The sequence below is a fragment of the Pteropus vampyrus genome, unplaced genomic scaffold (assembly GCF_000151845.1).
Source record: "Pteropus vampyrus isolate Shadow unplaced genomic scaffold, Pvam_2.0 Scaffold14, whole genome shotgun sequence".
NCBI classification, from domain to species: Eukaryota; Metazoa; Chordata; class Mammalia; order Chiroptera; family Pteropodidae; genus Pteropus; species Pteropus vampyrus.
The window spans coordinates 10335285-10360434 of record NW_011888795.1 but is presented as its reverse complement, the minus strand read 5'-3'; the positions used below and the strand labels follow the sequence as shown (position 1 = coordinate 10360434).

At 38.2% G+C, this 25150-nt stretch overlaps 1 protein-coding gene across 1 annotated transcript in view; it reads right to left on the bottom strand.

Annotated features, from left to right (window-relative positions):
* The window catches only part of MCF2L2 (MCF.2 cell line derived transforming sequence-like 2), a 195338-nt gene that overhangs the window by 79149 nt on the left and 91039 nt on the right, over positions 1 to 25150 (bottom strand). Inside the window, exons 13-15 of the mRNA XM_011382746.2 lie at positions 21835 to 22012; positions 17035 to 17126; positions 5809 to 5894 (exon numbers count right to left, since the gene is read on the bottom strand). Coding sequence (XP_011381048.2) covers positions 5809 to 5894; positions 17035 to 17126; positions 21835 to 22012 — 356 coding nt within the window. The remainder of the gene's footprint in view (positions 1 to 5808; positions 5895 to 17034; positions 17127 to 21834; positions 22013 to 25150) is intronic.

The window sequence follows — 25150 nt, the reverse complement described above, 5'->3', positions numbered from 1 at the left end:
GATGATGACATATATAATTCTTTGCAGCTAGCTTTTTAAAGTTTACAGAAATTTTTTGTTATTTTTTTCTATTTTGAAAATTGAAGCTTGTTTACATTGATTGCTCAGATAATTCAGAATTTTTAACTAATGTCAAAACTACAGTGTCAACCATTCTAGTTTGTAGTTACTTTCAGAGTAGGTTCACGGTTTTTAGATCATTAAAGTTTAAATTTTCTGACCAATTTTAAAAACTAGGGAACAAAATTGCATTTGACAAAGTGTATTTATTAGTTGATTCATTAATAACTGTTTGCCTTTTGGCCATACATACCCTGTGTATCTATACTTGTAAGTGTTTAAATTTGCTATTGGTTGGAAACATCAGTGTCTCTCTGGCCATAAAAATGATCTTGTTTACTGAAAATTATTTGAGAAAGTGCTCTTCTCAACTATGTTCATCCTCTTGTTTTTAATTAGAATAGAATGGAACAGATATAAAGGAAATATGAAGGCACCTCCTTTTTAAACAAGGAAATTGCTAGATGCTTCATCAGACTTAAAGTCCTGAGAAGAATATTTATAAATACAGTAAAAGGATTCCAACCTTTTAAAAAGGAAGGAAAAAACTTTTTGGTGCTCCAATGCAGGGCTTAAAAATCATAAACAAAGGGAAAATAAACTATCAGCCTGGATGGTCACTTGAATAGAAGATGGTTGTACACAGTGTTATTGCTAAAAACTTTACCTCTTGGTTTGCATTCTTGTTTCCATATTATTAATTTTATACCAAAATGTTAGATATTTTTTATTATTTGAATTTTGCTCATATGGCAAAGTAATTAGTGGTTTTTAAAAAATAAATCTGTGATTTTCAATAAAAACTTGAAAATTGTCAGCATATGTGTATTTTCGCAAGGGTTTTTAAACTCCTGTGTGAACATCATTTGTTTATGTAATCAGTTTATTCTGTTTAATGTCAGAGAGGCCTATAGCACACAATCTTAATTCTACCGCTGTTCCGACTTGCTGTGCCCAGGATAGAAGATGTGTTCTCTGCGTAACGGAGACACCTAAAATGCCTCTTTTGTTTGTTAAATGATTTATGCTGGAATGTCTCAGTGAGGGAATTCTCCGAATAGATTGTTTGGGAAGGGATGAAATAAGAACCTGTAACCATAGTACCTTAAGACACAATTTGAAAAGGTCATATTTTCTTTTGACTTGGTATCATTTGCTGTCTGAAAGTAGATTCAAATTTAGCCCTAGTCTCTTAATGTCAGGAATGTTCTTAGACTTGCTATGGAGTGTTTGGTGCTTCAGTATATTTGTTCATAGTATGTTCTCATCTGCTTTTCACCTGATTTATGCTCACACCTTCGAATACTATATGGTGTGATTCAATCAATATATATATATTTTAAAACTTGGAAGCATCTGTTTTATTTGGTTGTAGTGGAACTTTTTACTTGCAAGGCATAGTTGGGGTGTTTGTAGTTGGGACTAAAAATGATTAACACTTGGAAGAATTAATTAACTTGACCTATTATTTGAGACTTCAATTGAACACTGGCCACAATGAAAATCAGAACAGAGAACTGATATGCAGTGTTGTTTGTTCTGCTGTAATAACGAGAGAAATGTTGGGTGTTTCCCTGACTTTGTTTCTATGCAATCACTGCGTGGTGCAGTGAGACAAGCCTCAATCACAGCTTTGTTTACGATAATCCTCTATTCCAGACCACTAAGGTTCCTTACTGCCTTCAGGAACAATCTAATCTCTTCTACCTGGTTTAGAAGACCTTCTGTCATCTTTTCCTTCCTCATTCTCTGTAGCTGCCACTCTTATCCATCACAAATCTCATTCATGACCATGCCTGTGTAAGTTTGTTTCCCTTGCCAGGAACACCATTTCTCCTGTACCTGTTGAAATCTTGAAAATGAAACTCTAACTGCTCTTCCATTAAGCATCTCCTGCCCTTCTCCCCAAATATATACTTAATCACATACAATATTGTGCTATCTACTAATTGTTCATGTGTTTTTTCCTAGCTAAAATATAAGTTCTGAAGGTAGGGACTGTGCACAGTCATAACACATAGTGCTTAAAAATCATTATTTTTTCAAATATGATAAAGTAATGTTATTTTGGCAAGCTATCCAAATATGAAGACGTTGATTATTCAGAACCCTAATGGACAGTATCTGACATAACATTTTACCTATTCTAATTAAAAAGTTTTTAATTTGACAGAGTCTGAATGCTTACTATATGCATGCATATGGTATCTATCAACTCTGGCCCCAACAAATTTGTATTAGTTATGGATAAAAACTCAAATATATAAAAAATATATAAAGTCAAAAGTATTTTTGACTTCATAAAAGTCAAAAATACTTTTACCTATTGCTTGTTGCTTTTATGAAGTCCATGAGCTTTGTTTTCAAGTACATAAATGAAGGTTCATCTATAGAATAAATACCTGAAGTTCCGGTCAAGATGGTAGAGTAGATAAACACTGTACTTGCCTCCTCTCACAACCACATTGGAATTACAACTACAGAACAACCATCATTGAGGATCGCCTTAAATCTAGCTGAACGTAAGTCCTTTAACTAAGGACATACAGAAGAAGCTATATTGAGACTGGTAGGAGGGGTGAGACACGGAATGGTCTGGTCCCATACCACGTGTGGTGGTTAAAAATCGGGAGGAACATCTCCGCTCTGGAAGTCTCCTGAGAAGCAAAGAGTCCCAGCCCCATAGCAGGCTCCCATTCCAGAGATCCAGTGTCAGGAAGAGAGGTCCCCATAACTCTGGCTGTGAAAACCAGTGGAAATTGGGGCTGAGTGAGATGGAGGGCTGCTGGAGACCCAGATTTTCTTCTTACAGGGCCCGCACATGGACTTTCTGCTGACGGACTCACTTGCTCTGAGTTCAGTGCTGGGACAGCAGTGTACAAGGTGCCAGGGACATATGGGGGAGGAACTGAATTGTCTGGCTTCAGGGTGAGGGTTGGAGGGGCAGCTTTTTCCCACGCAGAAGTACTAGCAGAATCCACTGTTCTTCTGTTGAGCCCTCCCTGAACCCAGCATGCAGACGCAGGCAGGTGACATATCTAAGTCTCCATCAACTTGGCTAATACCGTTCGCCTGCCCTGATGATTTCCTGAGACTCTGCTCCACTCAACCTACGGGCCCACCCAAGCTGCTTCCAGTGGCTTTTCTATAAAGCTTGTCTTGGCTCATGCTGCGGACTTTCCTAAAATCTCTCAAAGGTTCACAAACTTCAAACAAGCAGCATCTAGCTTCAGTGTGCCCTGTACCTGTTTTTGAGCAGCCTCAAACCTGGTACTAGTGGCAGCTGACCTCAGTTCATAGCTTAACCTCTCCCAGGCACCTCTGAGCCCAGCACAAGTGGCAACCATCTGCAGAACACTTTGTAGCTCACAACAAGTGGCCCTGGGCACAGGCAGCAGCTGAACCTGGCCTGCAACAGAGGCCCCAGAACCAACATACCTGGTGGCCAGCTTTAGACCATCCAAGAGTACCACACAACCATCTCCATAACAGACACACCCAAAGGGAAGACTGGGCAGGCACCTAAACCCTGCTAAAGTGAATCTTGCTCCACAGGGTCAATCCCTGCACAACAGTTCCTCCACTGTAGTCATGGCTAGTCCCCACAACCAATCAGTCTGACATGCAAACAGTAACCAAAGCTCAACTACAACAAGAAGGCACACGCAACCCACGCAGTGGACAAACCTGCAGCACCTGGCTCAGGTGACCGGGAAGTCTGTGCCATTGGGACCCATAGAGCACCTACTACATAAGCACACTCTACTAAGTCCAGGAGACAAACTCTACCTAATACATAGACACAAACACAGGGAGGCAGCCAAAATGAGACAAAGAAACATGTCCTGAAAGAATAGAACAAAGCTCCAGAAAAAGAACTCAACGAAATGGAGACAAGTAATCTACTAGATAGAATTCAAAACCCTGGTTATAAGGATGATCAATGATCTCAGTGAAAACTTCAACAAAAAGATAGGAAACATAAAAATGAACCAGTCAGAAAGGAAGAATACAATCACTGAAATAAAGAATACATTAGAGGGAATCAAAAGTAGATTACATGAAGCAGAGGATCAATTCAGTGATTTAGAAGATAAGATGGCAGAAAACACCCAATCAGAAAAGCAAAACAAATTTAAAAAAATTAGAATAGTTTAAGGGGCCTCTGGGACAACAGTAAACTTAACAACATTCATATCATAGGTTTACCAGAAGGAGAAGAGAGAGAGCAAGGAAATGAAAACCTGTTTGAAGAAATAATGACTGAAAACTTCCCTAACCTGATGAAGGAAATAGACAAACAAGCCCAAACAAGATGAACTCAGAGAGGCTTACACCAAGACATATCATGCTAAAAGTTAAAGATAAAGAGAGAATCTTAAAAGCAGCAAAAGAAAAGCAGCTAATTACCTACAAGGGAGGTCCCATAAGACTTTCAGCTGATTTCTCAACAAAAAGTTTGCAGGCCAGAAGGGATTGACATGAAATATTCAAAGGGATGAAAGTAAAAACCTACAACCAAGATTACCCAGCAAAGCTATCATTTAGAATCGAAGGATAAATAAAGAGCTTCTCAGACAAAAAAAAAAAGAAAAGCTAAAGGAGTTCATCACCACCAAACCAGTATTACAAGAAATATTAAAAGGACTTCTTTAAGAAGTAAAAAAGATAAAAAATATGAATAATAAAATGGCAATAACTACATATCTATCAACAATTACTTTAAATGTAAATGAATTAAATGCTCTAATCAAAAGACATAGGGTGGCTGAATAAATTTTAAAAACCCTTAAATATGCTGCCTACAAGAGACTTACTTAGGCACATAGTTTGAAAGTAAAGGGATGGAAAAAGACATTTCATAAAAATGGAAAGAAAAAAAAAAAGCTGGTGTATACTTATACCAGACAAAATAACATTTAAAACAAAGGCTATGACAAGTGACAAAGAATCACCAAGTAATCCCACTTCTGGGTATTTACCAGAAGAAACCCAAAACACTACTTTAAAGGGACATGGGCAGCCGTATATTCATTGCAGCATAATTTACAATAGTCAAGCTATGGAGGTAACCTAGGTGTCCATCTATGGATGAATGGATAAAGAAGAGGTGGTACATATATGCAATGGTATACTCAGCCATAGAAAAGAATGAAATCTTGCCACCTGCAACAATGTGGGTAAACCTAGAGGGTATTGTACTGAATAGAATAAGTCTAACAGAGATAGAAAAATGTCATAAGATTTCACTTATATGTGGAATCTAAAGAATAGCATAAGTGAATAAACAAAACAAAAACAAGCTCATAGATACAAAGAGCATTTTGATGGTTGCTGGACGGCGGGGTGGGGAGCGGTGCTGGAGGATGAGTGAAGTGAGGAGGGGATTAAGAGGTACAAATTGGTAGTTACAAAATAGTCATAGGGATACAGAATATAAGAGTACAGCATGTGGAATATAGTCAGTAATATTGTAATAACTACATGTAATATCAGATAGGTTCTTGATTTATAGGGGTGATTGCTTCGTAAGTTATCTAAATGTCAAATCACTATGCTGTACACCTGAAATTAATATAATATTGTATGTCAAATGTAATCAAAAAATAAAAATATTTAAAAAAGAATAACCATGCGATTTTATTTGTGAAAGATAAGTGATGAGATTTAAAATGAAGGATACTCTACTCTTCCCCCACCACTCCTCAAAGGGTTAAAATGATTTTATATAGGGATCTGCAATCTTACCTGATGGGGGAAAGATTTTCAGGACTGTCAATCTTCTCCAGCTCAGGGTTATCCCCATTATGACTGCTTTCAAGTATTTCTTCATTCTGAAGTGAAAGAAATTTTGGTGAGATAGCCTATTTTATTTGTGGGGGAGTTCTAAATCTCTATTTTTCTTTCCCCCAATTTCATTGTTTGGTATTATTTTAATTCTCTAGATAAGCATCATTTCCAGTTTCTCATCTTTTTCGTTCTTGGGTTTTCCCCAACTACTCTGTGGATCTGTTACAGCTGGCCCTTCAGGCTTCCTTTAGAAACATCAAAAATTCATTCTCAAAAGCAGGTATCCTATTTCCTTAATGATGGGCTATTAACATTGTTCTCCTTCTCCTTCCCCTCCCCCAATGATTCACAAAAAGGATTCAGAGTTTGAGCTAAAAGATAAAGAGATCATTTAACAAAATATCAAAATCTCTCTCTGTCTCTCTGTCTCTGTCTCCCTGTCTCTCTGTCTCTCTCTGTCTCTCTCTGTCTCTCTGTCTCTCTCTCTCTCTCTCGTAAGAAATCAAGGTCTGGAGAAGTTGCAACCTGCCAGAGGCCAGAAAGAGAGCTAGAGGCAGAGATGAGATAAACCACCCAGGTTCCACTTTCATGGGCTGGTAATCATATGTCTGTTCTATCACACCACCTCCTGAAGCGGCTGGTTCCTTAGGAAGTGCAAAGTGCCATCAGTGCAGGCTCCAAGTGAGCTGATGGTTGGAAGCCCTGTTCCACAACATGCCAGCTCTGAGTCCTTGGTCAAGCTCACTGAAACTCTGCCTTGATTTTCTCCCCTGAACATGGACCCCATGGCACTATCTACTGCAGTAAGGCTATGGCTCTTTTTCAGCCCAAGACTACGCATTTAATTCTCAAGAAGAGGCAAGACTCCTACTCAGTTTGCTTTCAAGAAAATATTGTGTTAACAAGGAAGTAAATTTGATAGCAACGCAAGGAGAGTATCAAAATGTATTAATGATAACCAACAAGTAGATAATTAGCTGGCCTACAAGGTTCTGTTTAAATGAGTTATTTTACATTTTCACAAAAGGGAGGATAGATTTAGGCCATCTTGCAAAAGTATTGTTAAGGAAAATTTAATGAGTAAACATTAAGATTCCTTGTAAATTAGAACTGAAAGTTGAAAGATGAGCTTTCCCCAGACTGAGGAACAGATAGGAAGTCTTGCAAAATAGGTAAGAGTGACATGCTTCTCAGTCCACTGATAGTTTAAGAAGAGAATTTGCTCCCTGGATTGACAAAAAGTTGTCAAGATAAGTTTTCTTTATTACCCACAATATTGACCACAGAGATAGCAATTCAAAAATGTGCAGTGAATGAAAGAAAATCATGGGTCTTCAATCTTTTTTGTAAATATCTTCCCAAATCTGGTGTCATATACAGAAAGCAAGCTAAATTTATATATTTTTTTCTTTTACAATAGAGTATCATTTCAATAAGAATCTAAATTTTTTGCTTCCTCTATTACTTATATTTTACCAGAGGCTAGAATATATTTTTAATTTCAGTTAATATACAGAAGTAAAAACCAATTCCTGGATTCAAACCAATCTAGTTATTTTCACCACACCACCAAAGCTGTTTCTTCACATTTTCTAGATAATGTTGAACTAATTACTATGGCAATTAATGTTATGTTACATTCCTTTCTAGTTCTTCCTCTGTGATGTTATCACGCCTGAAACACCTGTTGGACTTTGAGCCTTCACCTTATTTATCTTTGGATCTCTAACATATAATACAGGGCCTTCATATAGAGTAATCACTGTTAGAAACAAAACTTCTCCTCACTGTGAAACTTGCTACTGCTTGTAAAATGAATTGTGTGCTTTCCAACTCGGTGGATCTATTGTTAGTGTGGTGGATTGTATAGTCTCTTATTTCATGACAACCTAGGAATGGAAAAATAACAATAGTTATTTTTTAGGTATAAGTATAGACTCGTCATCTTTTATACCAAGTGATGGCATTTCTCTGACTTACAGACTTTATCCTTCATAAGATGCCCTCAGGGGTTTTCTGCATGGACTTGGTCGTATCGACCCATGTTGCTGTGATCGCATGTCAGGCAGCTGGTGTCAGGTTAGCAGGAGAGTCCCCTGCCAACCAAGTTTGATGGAATATAACACTGGTACCATTGAAATGTGTTGGGAAAGATCTACAGTAGATCTGAGGATTGCTTTAATAAAAACCTGCAATGAGGTTGTTAACCACAAGCATACCTCGGAGATATTGTAGGTTTGGTTCCAGACCACTGCAATAAAGTGAGTATCAAAATAGAGCAAGTCATAATCTTTTTGCTGGCGGAAGGGCTTGCCTTCAATTTGTAAAAGATGGAACATCTGTGACGTGCAATAAAATGAGGTATGCCTGTATACTATATAACAATGTTTTACTAAGGCTTAGACAGACCAGTTGTGTTCAAGTGCAGTGGTTTTCAAATTCTGACCATACCCGCAAGAAAAACGTTTACATCATAACACACACACGTTGTGATTTATAATAAGAAATATATACTTGGTCTTTGTTCCGTTATGGCACAGAGCTCCTAAAACCATTGGGATTTCCTAAGTGATGAGAGTGATAAAGATGTCTTCATATTCATAAGAAACCTCTTTTGACCACACCTGAGTTTATGTTAATTAGCAACTTTTTGAAAGGACCTAAAGATGCAGGCTGGTTACCAGGGGAACAAACCATGTAATTAGAGGGTTGGAACTTTCAGGTTCCTTTACTCCACCCCCACTCCCTCGCAGGGCAGGGAGAGAGGCTGGAGATTGAGTTCGATGACCAGTGGCTAATGGTTTAATCAATATGCTTATGTAATGAAGCTTTCATAAAAAATAAAAAGAGTTTCTTGGTTGGCAAGCATGTGGAGATTAGGGGAGAGTGGCTTGCTCAGAGAGCATGGAAAGTCTACGCTCCTTCCCACATACCTTGCCTTATGCATTTCTTCCACCTAGCCGTTCCTGAATTACATCCTTTTATAATAAGTGGTAATCTTGTAAGTAATATGTTTCTCTGAGTTCTATGAGCTGCTCTAGCAAATTAATCTAACCGAAGAAGGAGGGGATCCTGGGAACTTCTGATCTATAGCTGATTGGTCAGAAGCACCACTGACAATCTGGACTTATGATTGATGTCTGAGGGGTTGGGGGATAGCTTTATAGGACTGAGCTCTTAACCTGTAGGATCTAATGCCATCTCCAGGTAGAGAGTGTCAGAATTGAGTTAATTGCTTCATAGTGATAGGGGCAGGGGTGGTGGCGGAAACACACACACACACTCAGGACAGACATACTGTCAACCTAAAAATCTGGGAGGCAATAATTGAACAAAAAGCTTTTATTAGGGATCAAAGGAATTGCAATTCATCAAGTACAAATTTAGGCAGAAGCCCAAATAATGTCTTCCACCCAATGCGAGAGAGGGGCTCAGAGTTTTTATAGGAAAAAGGGAGGAAGATGAAGTAAGTTGTATTAAAGAAAAGTTTCATTGGCTCTAGATGAAGTAAGATTAGGTTTGTACTTCATAGACTGGCTTGAGATTCAATCATCAGGCCAAAAGGCTAGATTTGTACTTTATTGATTGGTTAGCGACTTCATCACTGGCCAAATCCAATTTCATCCATTCTTACAAACAGGATAGTCTTATTCTTACTGACTTCTTGAATGTCGGCACTTTGGTCCAGTTTAAAAGAAACAGAAAACAAGACATGCAGGGCAGTTCCTCTGAAATGGCTCCTCTGGCTCTATTTTAATATGGGCCCACTCATGTCATCTTTCACATACATAAAACTGATACAATACACTCTATTTTCTTATTTTTCAGTTACAATTGACATTCAATATTATTTTATATTAGTTTGGGGCATACAGCATAGTGGTGAGATACATTCTATTTTTTAATTATACTATCCCATTGCATTCTTTTCTTTTTACTTATTTATTTTTAAATGCCGATGAACCCACCAACCTGAGTTCACTATCACTATTGTGACCTGTACTTTAAAAGCCTCTTAGAGAGTGAAAAGAACACAAACTTGGATTTGAGAGTCAGACCCGGGTGGGAATCCCTGGATTCCTTTTTATTTAAAAGTGGCCTTGGCAAGACTTCTCTATCTATAAAATAAGACTGATAACCACTACATCAAAGGATTTTTGTGGAGATGAGAGATTACAATTAAAATGCTTAGAACAATGAAAAGACACAATAATGGCATTTATAGTTGCCTCTTTAATATCTGCTTTGTGGGGATTAAAAAGGGTATAATGTATGCTGACCTGGCATGCTGACCTTCAGTAATTGCTGGGAATTCTTACCCACTCACATATAACAGAGACCCCACATTTCTCACTAGCTGGGCATCCATTTTCTTCTGTTTAAAATGAAGAAGATGTTTGATTTGGCTATGAAACATTACTTTGCTTATATTATAAAATACCAATATAGGTGCTATTGCTTCTGATTTTGAGATGAAAGCTAAATTGCAGCCATGATACTTTTGGGAAAGATTTAAATTAAGCTTCCTGAAAGCTCTAGGAGGAAGAGAGCATATTCAAATAAATGCTTTTTTTTTCTTTCAAATATTGGTCCTTTTATTCAAATAATGGACAAAGAAAACTGACCACAGACCAACCTACCAATTGCTGCTATATTTCTTTGTTAGGGATTCCTTACGAGCCTCATTGAATTATAAAGTGATGCTCTTTTAAAGTAGGGCAACATGTTTCTTGCGAACTCATATCCTGTTTCTCTTTAGAAACCCTGACTTGGAGCCGCCCCACGGGATTCCCAAAGGGTTAAAAGGGAACCTACCCGTAAACTACCCTACTGGGAGGCTGATAGTTGGAAAAGCCCCATCCCTTCTATGTTCATTTTATTCTGAAGAAAAAGGGTGGCAGTGAAGGGAGGCAGTTGCTCTGGGCCCGACATCACTCACTGTACCTCCATCTCCACGCCAGCCTCTCTCTCATTTCAAAGTGACACCAACCCACATACAGGTTCTCTAGGAGTACCTTTCATATGACTGCCTATGTTTTCTCAACAAACATATAATCTAATTGTTTTGTTTCCCCTGTTTTGAAAAAAGACATGTTTCAAAACTGAGGAAACAGGCAAGGTGCCAAGCTTGGAAGAATTTTGTAAAAAAAATTATTTCAATTTCTCTGAAGAATATATCTTTTTAAAAGTATCAATCAACTTTTTAAAAGTACCTACGTTCTTTAAAGCATCAATAGCTAATTTTCAATTGATTATTAATTTTTTTTCTTCCTCAGAGGAGAGATAGCAATGTTTTAACTAAATTAAATTAGTTTTCCCTAAAGTTAAGTGAGTTCATTTTATGATTTTAGGGATTCTGGAAAGCAATCTCAGTTCCAACTCTTTTGAAGCGATGGCATTTGGTAATTTAAGGTTAAAGTATTATTTATTATATTATCACATTTCTTAAAAGGAAATGTGATAATATAATAAAAGGAGAAGCTATAAGACCTCATTCTGAGAAAAGGTAAGGCAGTTAAGGGGTTGAACCATTTAAAGTATGAGAGAGCGATCATTAACGAGATGAGTTTAAGTTTACGAGTTTCCTAGCATTGTAAATTGAATATGAAAACCTAACAAAATAAATAAACAAGTATGACAAGTAAGAGTCACTGAGAAATTATAGAATGATGGGGCATAAGGGAAGATAGTGGGAAAGAAAGAAAAGGCAACCTCTCCCGGAGGATAGGCCCCTTGGGCCTCAGTCCAGGGTGGTCTTAGAGACACAGTCCCGGAGTGGAAACCATCAGCCTCCGGAACGACTGGCTCTGCCTCCCCATCTCCTTGCTGGAACTCCTGGGGAAAGGGGTAAACCCTTTGTTCTTGTTTGTTTGTTTTTTTGTTTTGTTGTGTTCTGATGTGGAGAATCAGAAGAACTTTTGAAAAACAAGAACCACTTAGAGAATCTATCCTGGGAGCAGATTCCTAGCTGGTTGATCTGCTCTGTTTGTTCCATCTCAGTGGCCCTGTCCAGCACATCTTGTCTTTTCATTGACGTTGTCTGAAGAAGCCAATGCCTAAAGAGTCCTTTGGATAACAGGGCAGTCAGTCCCTTTTTAAAACAGCAAGTATTTGGAGGGTTAAGGGGCTGTCAGTCACTCATCCTCCATGCATTGCTGTGAACCGGCTCATTCAAATCTTCTCCTATCTCTAGTCCAGATCAGCTGCCTTGGGAAGGGGCTTTCGAGAGGGAGGAGTGGGGAGAGGAAGGTTTTGGGACATTTTGTAGACTGAAGCCCTTTCAAAAAGAAGGGCTGGCTTGACGAGATAGGCCTCAGTGGTCCTAAGGCTTTGTGGAAGTGAGAAATAATTAGAGGAAGATGGGGGAATGGGTCCTACATGAAAACTTTGCCTATCGCGAAAATTTTTCAGGTTCTCTTTTATCTAAGATCTTGAATTTCCCAGCTAGCATTGTTGGTAATTAGTTCAATGTTTTTTTACTTGTTAAATTGGTTTTTAGAGGCTGGAATAATATTCTAAACACTTTATTATAATATTTTGTTTATGGGGAAATATCTTCTTAAAAAACTGTAAACATCATGATGTTTTAAGGATGATTTGCAAGTCTGTAGTTCTAAATCAATTTCCTGGGTTTAGGCTCCATGTTAGAATTGTTTCCATATGGCCCGTAGCCTTGCTTTGATATATATGAAATCGAGCTGAATAGACTACCCAAATTGGACTTATCAAGTACTTTAGTCAAGCCGATTTTTTATCGATCAAAGAACAAAGCCAACAGTGGTCTTACTGTTATTACCTCTTTTTAGCTCGCTCAGTGAAAATACATTCTCACAGATTAATATAATTATGCTCTCACTCCCCTGAATTTTGGACTTTGTATTAGCCTAAAAGGTCCACATCCACTTTAATGAATTTTCCTTTATCCCAAGTCCTCACTCCTACGAATATAGGCCTATGAATATAGCCTCTAGGTCAATGTGACCAAAGCGTTGTCTTTGTACCATCTGCATTCTTGTCACCAAATGTGCAAGTTAAGAATTCAGATTCCTGGACCCCTCCTCCAGATCTCCTGAATCAGAATCTCTGAGGATGGGCCCGGAGAATCTGCATTTTTAATAAGCTTCTCAAGACTGCAGTATGTAGGAAATCTTGAGAATCTTCATTCTAGAAATTCTTCAGAGAGCTTGGTTGGGGGCTGCCCCAAAAAATTTGGTGGATTTTCCAAATCTCGTATCAGTTCTAAGAATGACTAGGCTTCAAACATCATAAAAGGTGAACAATGAAATATACTTACAGTTCATACAGTTCTCTTGTTGAGAATCAGAAAGGTAAATGACAGCTCATGGGATTCAAAGGAGTGAGAAAGCAAGGAACTGAATTTGGTCCTGATCCATTATCATTTGGCAAAATGGTACATATTTGAGATTAGGAGAAACTATTTAAGACCTGACTCTGACCTTTCTTCAGCTCCTTTTCATCTTTTACACAGAACATCCTATCTATAAAAATAGGACTAAATGGGAAACTAAAATTACTAAGAATGTGCTCAATCTCAGGCTTCATGCTAGGTGCTTTCCACATATTTCTCATTTTATCGATCACCTGTAAGGTTACTTATTTATCATCATTTTGCAGAAGAGGAAATTTAGAGTATGAGAGATTAAGTAAACTGCTAGTTAGATAGATTAAATAAGTAATTCTTAGATAGGTTAAGTTAGATAGTTAAGTAAATTGCTATTAAGTAAACTGCTAGTTTCAAATTCCAGTTTCACCACTTACTAGTTATATGACCCTTGGGAAAACTCCTTAACTCCTCAGAGTTTCAACAGCATCAGGGATAAAACAAGGAACATACATCATCTTCCTCACAAGGTCCTGAGGACTTGAGATGAAATCAGGTCCACATAGCACCGGGCACTCAGCATTAGCAACACTTCCCTCATCTCTCCGTTCCCTTCTAGTCTTGGCTTTGTTTGTTTGTTTTGGTAGATTTTTATGAAGGAGCCTGTTTGCTCAGAAGCCTGAAAAGGCCTCTGCTACTTTAAACCACTTTAACAGGTGGTTTAACAGGAACAGCACTGTTCATTGGCACTCGTAGCCAGTAGCTCTTCCTTCGTCCTGAGGGTTCATTCAGGAAAAGGGAATTCTCATCAACCTCTGGCTTCTTTCCAGCTCCAAAGAGGCTGTGATGTGAGCAGCTGGGAAAAGCAGTCCCTATGAGTCATGCTTTCAGCTTCCAGCTGGCAACATCACTATTGCCAGCAACCACTGCGAATCTTCACCTTTCTACAGCTGGGCTTTCCCAGACCATGTCAGTGAGCCCAGTGCATGGCCACATGCCTGCCACATGATCCTGAGAATCGCACCGGCCTTGTTACATTCAGTTTGCCAAGTTTCTGTAGACTAGAACAACAAGGATCACCCCACCAGGAAGACAGAACGCCTTTTTTTTTTTTAAATGAGTACTCTGGTAATGATAAAATCATCTTATGATTTTGTTGCAGGTAGTGCATGACTCTAGTAGCAATTATGAAAGGTTTCATTTTACAGCTTTTTTTTTCCTGTATGCATTTATTCTTGAGGGCAAGGAGGCGCATTTATCACAATGTTATGATTTGCTCTCCTAGACTGGTTGTAGTTTCACGTCATCTTCGAGTTCTAGGCTGAAAGCCAAAAAGATGTCAGAATTGTCACCCAGAATCACAAGCAGCAGTCATTGTTCTTGATGTCAGTCAACTTGCTTGTCCCCTTCTTAACAATTAATGGACCATGCAGACATAAATTTAAACGTTTTTTTTCTAACCTACCTTTTTCTTACTAGTTTTCTTATGTACTTTAGAATGATGCTTTTCCTGTTATTCTAACCAATGTAACAATAAATTACATTTATTAATCCTAAATTGATTTCTAAGTCGAGGACTTAGGGATTTAGTGCATATACATCCTTTCTTCCTAATCATGTTGTTCATGACTGTATGGATTCTGCTCACACTGCTTCTCACAGCCTTGGTCATTAGAAGCAGAAGTCTGACAGCTTCTGTCTGCCAAACTGAGGAAGTCTGGCAGCTTCTGTTCTTACCCAGTTTCCTCTACCACCTTGACTGTTAATATACATGTTGTTGTGGAAAGTCTTTCATTAAATACACAAACAAAGTAACAGTAAGGAAAGCAACAACAACAACAACAACAACAGAAACCCAGAAGGATAATTGTAACAGACTTGTGCCTGTTTAATAGCACCTATTCTGTTGGTGATCCACAGAGGGACCTAGCAGTTTAGCAGGATGAGTTTAGAGTCTGAATTAAATAATTGCAGAAGGAAGAAACCAAACGTCTGGTTGTCAGAGCTTCCTGGATTCTACTCAACATTTTCCAACCCCTCCTTTGCTTCTGCAGTGTCTATTTTTACAAATGTGTAAAACAGGAGTAAATAATAAATCTAGCTATGAAAACCTTTTGTCTTAAATACCTTAAACTCTTCCCTGAGGAAAGGTGCTTTATGTTTATTAACTACATCTCTATTTTTTACGACAAATAAAGCAGTAGCACTTATTTTTATTGTCCACAATTATTGAAATAATTCACTCTAATTCGGATTCTTATATATGAGAAGCTCCACCTACTTACAGCTCTGATGGCATTGTTATAAAGTGTGCAGGTCATAAATATCTTGTCTAAGATGGGCAAAGGAAGTCACAGAGATATGAAGTGAGTTCAGATCACATCATGAGTCAATAAAAATGGCTTGAGTTTAGAGGCTAGATCTGGGCTCCCGTGTGCTTGACATTCTCTGAAGCCCGCGATAACAAAAGATTACGGTGATGCTCAGTTTAAATCCCCCCTCCCTTTTTTTAATGTCATTTAATGATTCCACAGACTTCCTGGATGTCAAGTCAGATGAATTTTAATTACATTTAGCCATTTCCAAAAATTACTATTTCTTTAAAATAGCTAATCAAGACTTAAAAATTGCAGACTGTTTCCTAACTTAGGAAGATGTGTGGTGCAATTCCTCCAAACATGAGGCATTCTGAAACAGCCATGACGATGTCCTAATCTGCCCAGAATACAGCAGGATGTCTAAACATATTACAGAATAATGCAGCTTTCTTTCTCTAAGTCTGCTGGCAACTCTAGTTCTCACAATATTTCTGCCTCCAGGAAGAAAAGCCTAAGACTTGCTTTCTGCCTGGCTCCTTGATGGTCAGTGGAGTCTCTCTGGGGTCCTATGTTCGGACACATTAGGAATTGATGATGGATCTGAACTGTTGCTGCAGTGCATTTGAGCCCATGGCCTTCTGGCCTCTATCTAGTTTAGAACCATTCAGTCTGCCAGATATTTAATTTTCAGTGAGGCAGGGGAAAGGGGACCCATCTTGGGTTGCTTTGCAGCATTATATATTTATAATTCATTTTATCTGGGTTTTTAAATATAATGTTACTTTACAATTATACAGTGCTTGGTAATTTTCAAATTTTCATTTGATGCTCAAAATAGTTTTAGGAGGCAGTGATGTTATCTCCATTTTTACAGATGAGAAACTGAGGTGTAGAGAGGTTATATTGCTTAAATCCACGTCTGCCTGATTTCAAAGCTTATGATCTTTTTTTTAACTTTTATTTTGAAATATTTATAGATTCACATGAGGCTGCAAAGAAACACACGGAGAATTCCGTATATCCTTTTCCCAGTCACTCCAATGTCAACATCTTACGCAAATAGAGTATAATATTAAAACCAAGAAAATGACATTGGCACAATCCACAGAGCTTATTCAGAGTTCACTAGTTTTACATGCACTGTTTGTGTGTGCGCGTGTGTGTAGCTCTATGAAATTTTGTCATGTGCTTTTTATACATAAACTACTCACTGTTCTACTAATTTTAAATATGAAGTCAGATTATAGGAATGACTAAAAGACTTCCTTCAATAAAACAGTATCTACCAATAATTATGTACACGACCAAACAGTTTTTCATATCTAGTTACAACTAAGAAGAAAGAAAAGGAAGAAATCCTACAAACCCCAGCTCTCGGGAGCACTAGTCTATGCTACATGCCTTTATGGGCACATTTTCTGAAGGTTATAGGTATGAAATAGGGGAACTTGATTTATTGATAATTATGGCAGCAATAGTCTCTCATGTTGAAAATTTCCATCAGTAAAAGGAAGGTGATCTTACCTTGCCTTCGAATTTAGTCTCATCATCTTCCTTTTCCAGGGAGTTCGCATCTGTCTCTGCATAAGGTTCTTCAGATGTTTTCTGAAGAAGACCTAGAGGGTCAAAGAAAACCAGCCATTAATTTGGTGACTTGGCTTATAAATAATTCAGAGTGCTTAGCCTGACTTGGACAAGCAAGTGGACTGTGTTGAGGCAGTTGATTAAAAAAGCTAAATTGAGCTGCTGTGGTGACTTCCAAGGTGGTGGATGCAACTAGAGGTGAAGGAGAGATGCAGAAATGAAATAGAGTCTTTTACCCCAGGCACTTGACATTTGATCTGAAGAGATAAAAGTCATATCCAATACCACATGAAATATCAAAACACAACAAATCAGTAAACGTAATGTGGTAAAAGTGATAGTGTTTCCATCATTCCCATTTTTAAAGTCCAGCTAAAGAGTCACTCTCTTTGTGAAGTCCTCTGACTTTCAAACTTCATGGATTCTTTTATGCACTACTGCTTGAGCATTTATCATTTGTACTGTAAAATATTGCACTTGGTGTTATTCTTGGATTAGAAGACCAGATTCAATTCTAGGTACCACAGTCTATTGTATGTGTTACATATTCCTTATATGGTAACTAATTTGTGCTTATTACGAAAATTTGAAAAACAGTAAAATCTTACAACTTAAATACAGCCACTTGGTATATTTCCTTACACATGCACATGCACGCGCGCGCGCACACACACACACACACACACACACTCACGCTATGGTTATAGAAGGGGATGTCTGTGTGTGCCTTAGTCAGAAAGAGTTGTTGCTAATCTGAGGATCTAACAGTCGGATTCCATAGTTGAGAGAAGCACATTTATTAGTGTATATGATGGAGGGAAAAATCAGGTGGCTGAGTCAGAAGGGAATTGGGCTTTCTTGCTCTTTCTCTCTTCTCTTTGTCACTTTGTCTCCCTGCTCCCCTTCCCACAGGGTTCTCAGATACCTGGGAAAAATCCTTTCTCCAGGCTCCATAGCCATTGGTAGTAAGAGTAGTACTTGGAGAAGAGAAGCCCTGGTTGGATCTTGAGGCTTTCTAACCCAGCTTTACCAGAAAGCTACACTGGGGATGATGGCTACAAGACTAATAAGGAAGTTGTACTTCAAGTTCTTATTTGTCACTGTTACTACTCTTGTATATATAGTTCCCTTGGGAAACTCACAGAATACATGTGATTAGCTTGAGACAGGATTTGAGCATTTCTAGGTCTCATGGCCAAAATGCCATCCATCTAATGCCATTAATATAGCACCTTGATTTTTATTTGTAGTTGTCTTGATGGAAGTTGACCATCTAACTTCCAGAGGCCTCTCAAATCCCCCAGATTCTGTGAGCCAAATGGAAGCAGCTGGGCTTTCTATGGTTTTTTTCATAGAGGTTATGTTAAAATCTATAGTGAAGTACAGGGTTTGCTGCCCCAGGTTATATGACCACTGAAGCTACTTTATAACAACGGACAGTCCTTTGGTCTCCTCACTTTCTGCAGTATCTCTGTAAGCTGAGTGATTTCAGGTACAATAACTCGATACTAGAAATGCATACTCTGTAATTGGTGACGCCCATGACTGAGAAGCACCTGCCCTTAACACTATTAAGTACAGTGGCAAAATTAAAGGCAGGACTGTGGGAGCCATACTGCCAGCTTTCGAGTCTTGCTCGTTCATGGATGAGACACATTACAGAGAAATCTCTGTGCCTTAGCTTCTTCATCTGGAAAGTGGGGAATAATAAGAAAGCCTATAGGACTGGGTTGCTATGAAGCTTTAATGAGTTAATATATATAAAATGTTTGGATCACTGTAAGCACTCAGGACATTTTAGATATTATTACAGTCACATGGAATTAATTTTTTTCACATTTCTTACAAACTTCAAAGAGATTAAATGTTGTACCCAAGATACATAGCTAACAAGATTCAGAGCTGACATTCCGGCTCCCATCTCTAAGCTCTCTGCCCATGTACCTTACACTGAGAAATATAATAGTTTATCTTGGCACAGACTCAGTTACTAAGTAATCAGACAAATATGTTTGAAAATCCTGTTAGTGACCTGCCTGAGTCCACACTCAGTGGTTATGCTCCAAAACAAAAGTATAGGATTGTTCTGCAAAAATGAGCTAGCTGCCTCACCAAGGTCAACGATATCTGTTCAAACATGATGATCTATTTACCCTAGGAGGGTCATTACCTATTATGAAATCATGTGTTTGAAAAGCCAAGAAACAATCCATCATTCTTGCTTTATTTACTTGTAATAGACATATACATCCCTTAAAACAATGAGAAAGGCAAAGCCATTGAAGTGGACATAACTTAGTTTGGGGAAAGAGCTTTCGAGAGGTCAGGAGAACCAAGCCATTAGAGAAGAATTTCTCTACTTGTCTAAGTATTTGTGTGTACCTATGGTATGTGTGTATAAGTGTGTCTGACTGTGCGTGTGTAAGTATGTGTGTATTGAGTGCGTGTGTAAGTGTGTGCACATAGAAAAATTCAGGAAAGAGATACACTGAACTGTTATCAAGGCTTACTTTTGAAAAGCTAAATATATGATAAGAGACAGGGGACTATAAATTGCACTAAATGTAGAATTACCAAAGAATCTCATCATTTTCAGACAAATAACAATTGAAAATTTTGTTGCCCAACAAGGAAGTTTTTCAGCCTGAATAGAAATGACACAAGATGGCAATTCAGATCTACAATAAGGAATAAAGAACACAAGAAATGGTGAAAGAAGGGTAAATATAAAAGAATATATTGTTTCTTTTTTCTTCTTTTCTCTTAATTTTTTTAAAGGTTATGTGATTGTTTAAAGCAAAAATTATAACATAATATTTGGGGACTTAACATATGTAGATGCAATATTTATGATAAGAATAGCACAGAGAATGGGTGAGGGAGGCATGTGAATGCATATCATTGCAAATTTCCTATATTACATACATTATATAATGTATGTAAAATAACTTTCATATTTTACACAAAGTGCTATAATATTAACTCAAAGTAGATAGCAATAAATTAAGAATGGATATGTAATCCCTAGGAGAAATATCTGGGAAAAAATAATGCAAAGAGATATGTATGCTAAAAAGCCAATAGAGGAATTAAAACAGAATACTAAAAAAATTTGCTAACCCAAAAGATGGCAGGAAAGGAGGAACCGAGGAATAAAAAACACATATGAGACAAATAGACAACAATTAACAAAATAGTAGCTCTAAATCCAACTATTTCAATTATTACATTATATATAAATAAACACTCCAATTAGAGGACAGAAGTTAACAGAAAATATTAAAAAGGCAAGATATATGCGGCCTATAAGAAATATACTTTAAAATAAGAAAGAGAAGTAGAAGAATGGAAAAAGTATATCCGGCAAGCACTAAGTAAGCATAAGAAAGCTGGAATGGCTGTACTAATAGCAGACAAAACAGACTTCAAGACAAAGAGTTCTACTAAACATAAGGAGAGGAGAGAGATTTCATAATTATAGAAGGACCAGCATATCTAGAAGATATAACAATTTTGAGTATGTATGTGCTTATTAATGGAGTTTCAAAATACATGAAGCAATAAATAACACATACATCATGTCCAAGAGCAGTTTATCCCAAGAATGTATGATTATTTTAACATTTGACAATAAATCATTGTAATCCACTGTATTAACAACAACAACAAAAAGAAAACCATACGATCATCTCAATATATAGCACCAAAAAGAGCATCTGAAAAATTCAACGATTATTCATGATGAAAACTCTCATCAAACTAGGAATAGAAGGGAACATTCTCAATCTGATAAAATGTATCCGTGAAAACTTACTACTAACATCATACTTCAAAGTGAAACATGAACTATTTCCCTTAATATTAGGAAAAGACAGGGATATCTGCTCTCCACTTATATTCAACATCATCTTGAAGGTCTCTGCCATTAGAATAAGGCAAGGGGAAAAAAGCAGAGAGATTGAAACAGAAGAAGGAAAATCATCCCTATTTACAGATGACATGATTGTATTTCTATACAGAAATATATTCCTATTGAGAGTTATATATGGTAATTCTATTTACTGTAGGGTTAAAAAACATGAAATGCCTAAGACCTTTACACTCAAAACTGCTATATTGCCAAGAGAAGTTGAAGAGGACCTAAATAAATGGAGAGTTATAATATTTATGAATTGGAACCCTCAATATTGGTATAACAGTTCTTCCCACACTAATCTATATATTCAGTTCATTCTCAATCATAATCCTAGCAGAAATCAAACGGTGATTCTAAAATTCATATAGAAATGAAAAGGACCTGAAATAGCCAAAACAATCTTGAAAAAGAACAAAGTTGGAAGACTTACACTACTTGATCTCAAGGCTTAGTAATAAATTAAGACCATGTGGGATTGGTGTAAGGATTTACTTACTTTTAAAAATCTTTTCAAAGAAACAACTTTACTACTCCATTGCTAATAGTACCTGGTAAGACTTTTAAAGGTCCTTAATGAAGTCTTTTATGCTAATGTTATTTGTGCACTTATATTATTCCTCTGCTAGACTGTGAGCTTTACCTTGCATCCAGGTACTCAGTTTTATCGAACTTTATCAGTCTTCAGTGCCTGCACTATTTCATTTCTGTAGTTTGTTTTAAATAATATCTGTCAAAACAACAACCATTATGCATCTTAAACAACCACAATCTTCAGCCTCATGAGCACTGATGAAACACAAAGCTTTCTTGCCCAAATAACCTACCTGAGGCAGAGGGCTGGCTGGTTTTCGGTGACACCCATTTTGGGGAGGATTCAGGATGGGGAGCCACAGGTTGCACTGGGCGAGTCTGTCTGGCTGCCAGTTTCATCAGACTCATTTGCCTCTTGCGAAATATTTCCTGTACATCACCTAGCTTCTGCAGGACTTTCTGGGCTTTGGCCTGCAGGAACAAAGCAAATCATGAGCAGATCACTCTGCACTGAGCCTGAGGACATGATGCATTCTGTTTCAACCATCTTCCCTCCTCCCCATACCCTTAACCTCTTTCAGATGACACAGCTCTGGGCATCCATATGCAAGTCATCGCACGTCTTGCCTTGCACCAGAATTGTGCTTCTAAGAATCTGCATCTCCCACTTGAGTGGCAATGATTATATCCTTCTCACTGCTGTATCTCCAGTGCCTGGAACACTGCCTAGCATCGAGTACTGCTCCGTAAATATATGTTGTGTGGGAAAATGTTCATTAAGCCTTGTCCATTCATGGTAGAAAAGGATGCCATAGGCCATGGATGAAAGGCATTGGGCCAACTTACCAAACAAGAGAATTTAAAAATAAGAAATGTACCCTGAATAAAGGCCCTACTGGGTTTAGAAGAGTTCAAGTGTTCTGGAGGAAAGAGTTGGCTAAATTCTGAAGCAGGATGAAGGAAACCACAAACACCTGTAATAAAAAGGCTACACATTTAAATGTTATTCTGTGTGACTCCTTCATATACAAGTAGAAATAAACTGAAGAAATACCAGGGGAGAGATGAAACTCACAGGTGTTCCCATAACTGACGATGTGCTCTAAGGCAGCGGTCCCCAACATTTTTGGCACCAGGGACCAGTGCTCCTATGAGAATCTAATGCCTGATGATCCGAGGTGGAGCTGAAGCAGTGATGCTGGCGCTGGGAAGCTGCTGCAAATACAGATGAAGTTTTGCTTGCTCGCCTCCTGCCCTGCAGCCTGGTTCCTAACAGGCCAAGGGCCATTACTGGTCCACAGCTCCAGGGTTGGGGACCCCTGCTCTAAGGCAGAGATTCAGGAGAATAAGAAACAAGACCTAGATGTCTTTGAGTTTCACCAAGGCCTGAATTCAGCTGAATATATTTCTTCTGACCTTGCTCTCAGCATAACATCCCTCCAGTTCCGGTAAATCAAGGGAAGTGGATAGCCTTTTCTTTGTCATGCTGACATCTATCTTGTGGATGATTTTAACCACCAAAGAAGGGACCCAGAATTAAAGGAGCTGAAGCACTTTAGCCATGCAGGGTGCTCTGAGGATGTACGGGCTCACCTCACACCGAAGAAGGCTGCCACCTTTGCAGCTGAAAAAGTAAATTTGTCTTTTTTTATGCTGGACCATCTTCTGAGGGAAATAACCAATATCCCTGAGACAGGATTCAAGTGTCAGCTATAGAAAAACTGTTCCCCTACAGACTTAGGGCCCTGTCAAGGCTGATCTCTCCACCAAGATCTGGGGCTGGTTTCACTCTTTGGAGGGTCTGAGCGCAGACCTGCACTGTCCATATAGCTACGTGAAGCTACTGAGCTACCTGAAATGCAGCTGGCCTGAATTGAGCTGTGCTGTCAGTATAAAATACACACTGGATTTTGCAGACTTAGCATGAAAAAAGAACATAAAATATCTCATTTATAATTTTTTATATCTATTGTATATTGAAATGATATTTTGGACATAGGTTAAATAAAACATTAAAATTAATTTCACTTATTTCTTTTTACTTTTTAAAATGTGGCTGCTAGAAATCTTATTAGCTCACCTATGTGACTTGCATTTTATATCTACTGGATAGCATTGGTCTAGAACAGGGGTTGGCAAACTTTTTCTGTAAAGGACCAAACAATAAATCTTTCCGACTTTGCAAACCATTCAGTCTCTGTTGCAACTACTGCACTCTGCTATTGCAGCATAAAAGCAGTCACAGATAATAAATAATATAGAAATGAATGAGTGTAGCTGTGTTCTAATAAAGCTTTAATTACATAAGCAAGCCGCTTTGGTCCACAGGCTACAGTTTGCTCACCCCGAGTCTAGATTAAGCTCGGGGTCTGTGTTTAAAGGGTCTTTTCAGAGAATGTGCTTCTAGCCTCAGGAAGCTCATGCACTAGAGGTTCTGATAACAAAGCTATGAGTCCAAGTCCCACAAGAAATTGAATTCCCTTATGTCAAGATGATGACAATGTCAGCTTATATTCCTTGGGGAATGGTGATAAGACCTGGTGACTAGCCACTACCATCCTGCCCTTCTGGCCTAGTGATAAGCTTGAGGAAATTGAGACATGGGTGTTAATTGCTGCACAAAGATAAAATATCTGACTGAACAAACGACTGTCAAATTGGTGATGTACGGTGTGCTGCCCTAGCGTGAGGTCTGTGCCATATGCTCACCACTTGGACTGGACAGGACTTGACTCACCTTTGCCCTTTTGCATCTATCCCTTAAGATCCCAGAGTGAACCCTAAAAATGGTGAAGCAGTCAGAAGAGACCCTAAATTCCTAAGCTTAGATGAGGGGGAGGTTGGCACGAGATCGACAACTGCATCTCGCCCTTCCTCTCTCCTCTTTTTACTTGCAAATCCCTTCTCCATACCACGATCAGAACTCTCTTTCTGAAATGTAAATCTGATCATGTAACCTACCTGTTTAAAAGCCCTGCAGTGGCACCTCACTCCTCATCCTTTGGCACCGGGCTCTTCATACTTTATTCTGACCATTGTGTCCCACTGTCCCTCCATTGTATATGCTCTTGGACCAAGAAGCATTCCTGGGGACATGTTTTTCTTCCACTACACTGCCAGCATCATGATTGCAGGGACTGTGACTTTCATTATTGTATTCTCAGAATAAAGCACAAACTGGGTACCCAATGAATATTTGAAGAATTGAATTTTGCTATTTGCTACTGAGATTGTTTCATTCCCTAGACTGACTGGTGAAAGTGAATGAGGGAGAAAAGTCAGAACAGCAGCACTGAGGGTCAGCACAATAGCCATGTATTAGAGAAAAGCCTTGACGAGCCTCAGGGTGGATACTACAAGAACAACAGTTTAATGGCTGATGTCTTTTTGATAATCCTTATGTCTTAAATGTAATAGATTCAATCTTCTAGACATAGAGCACCTGGTTTTTTTTTTTAGAAACAAATTTTAACTTTTAGAATAGTTTTAGATTTACAGAAAAATGGCAAAATAGTACAGAATTCCCATATATACCACACCCAGTTTCTCCTATCAACAGCTTACATTACTATTGTACACTTGTCACAATTAATGAATTGATATTGATAT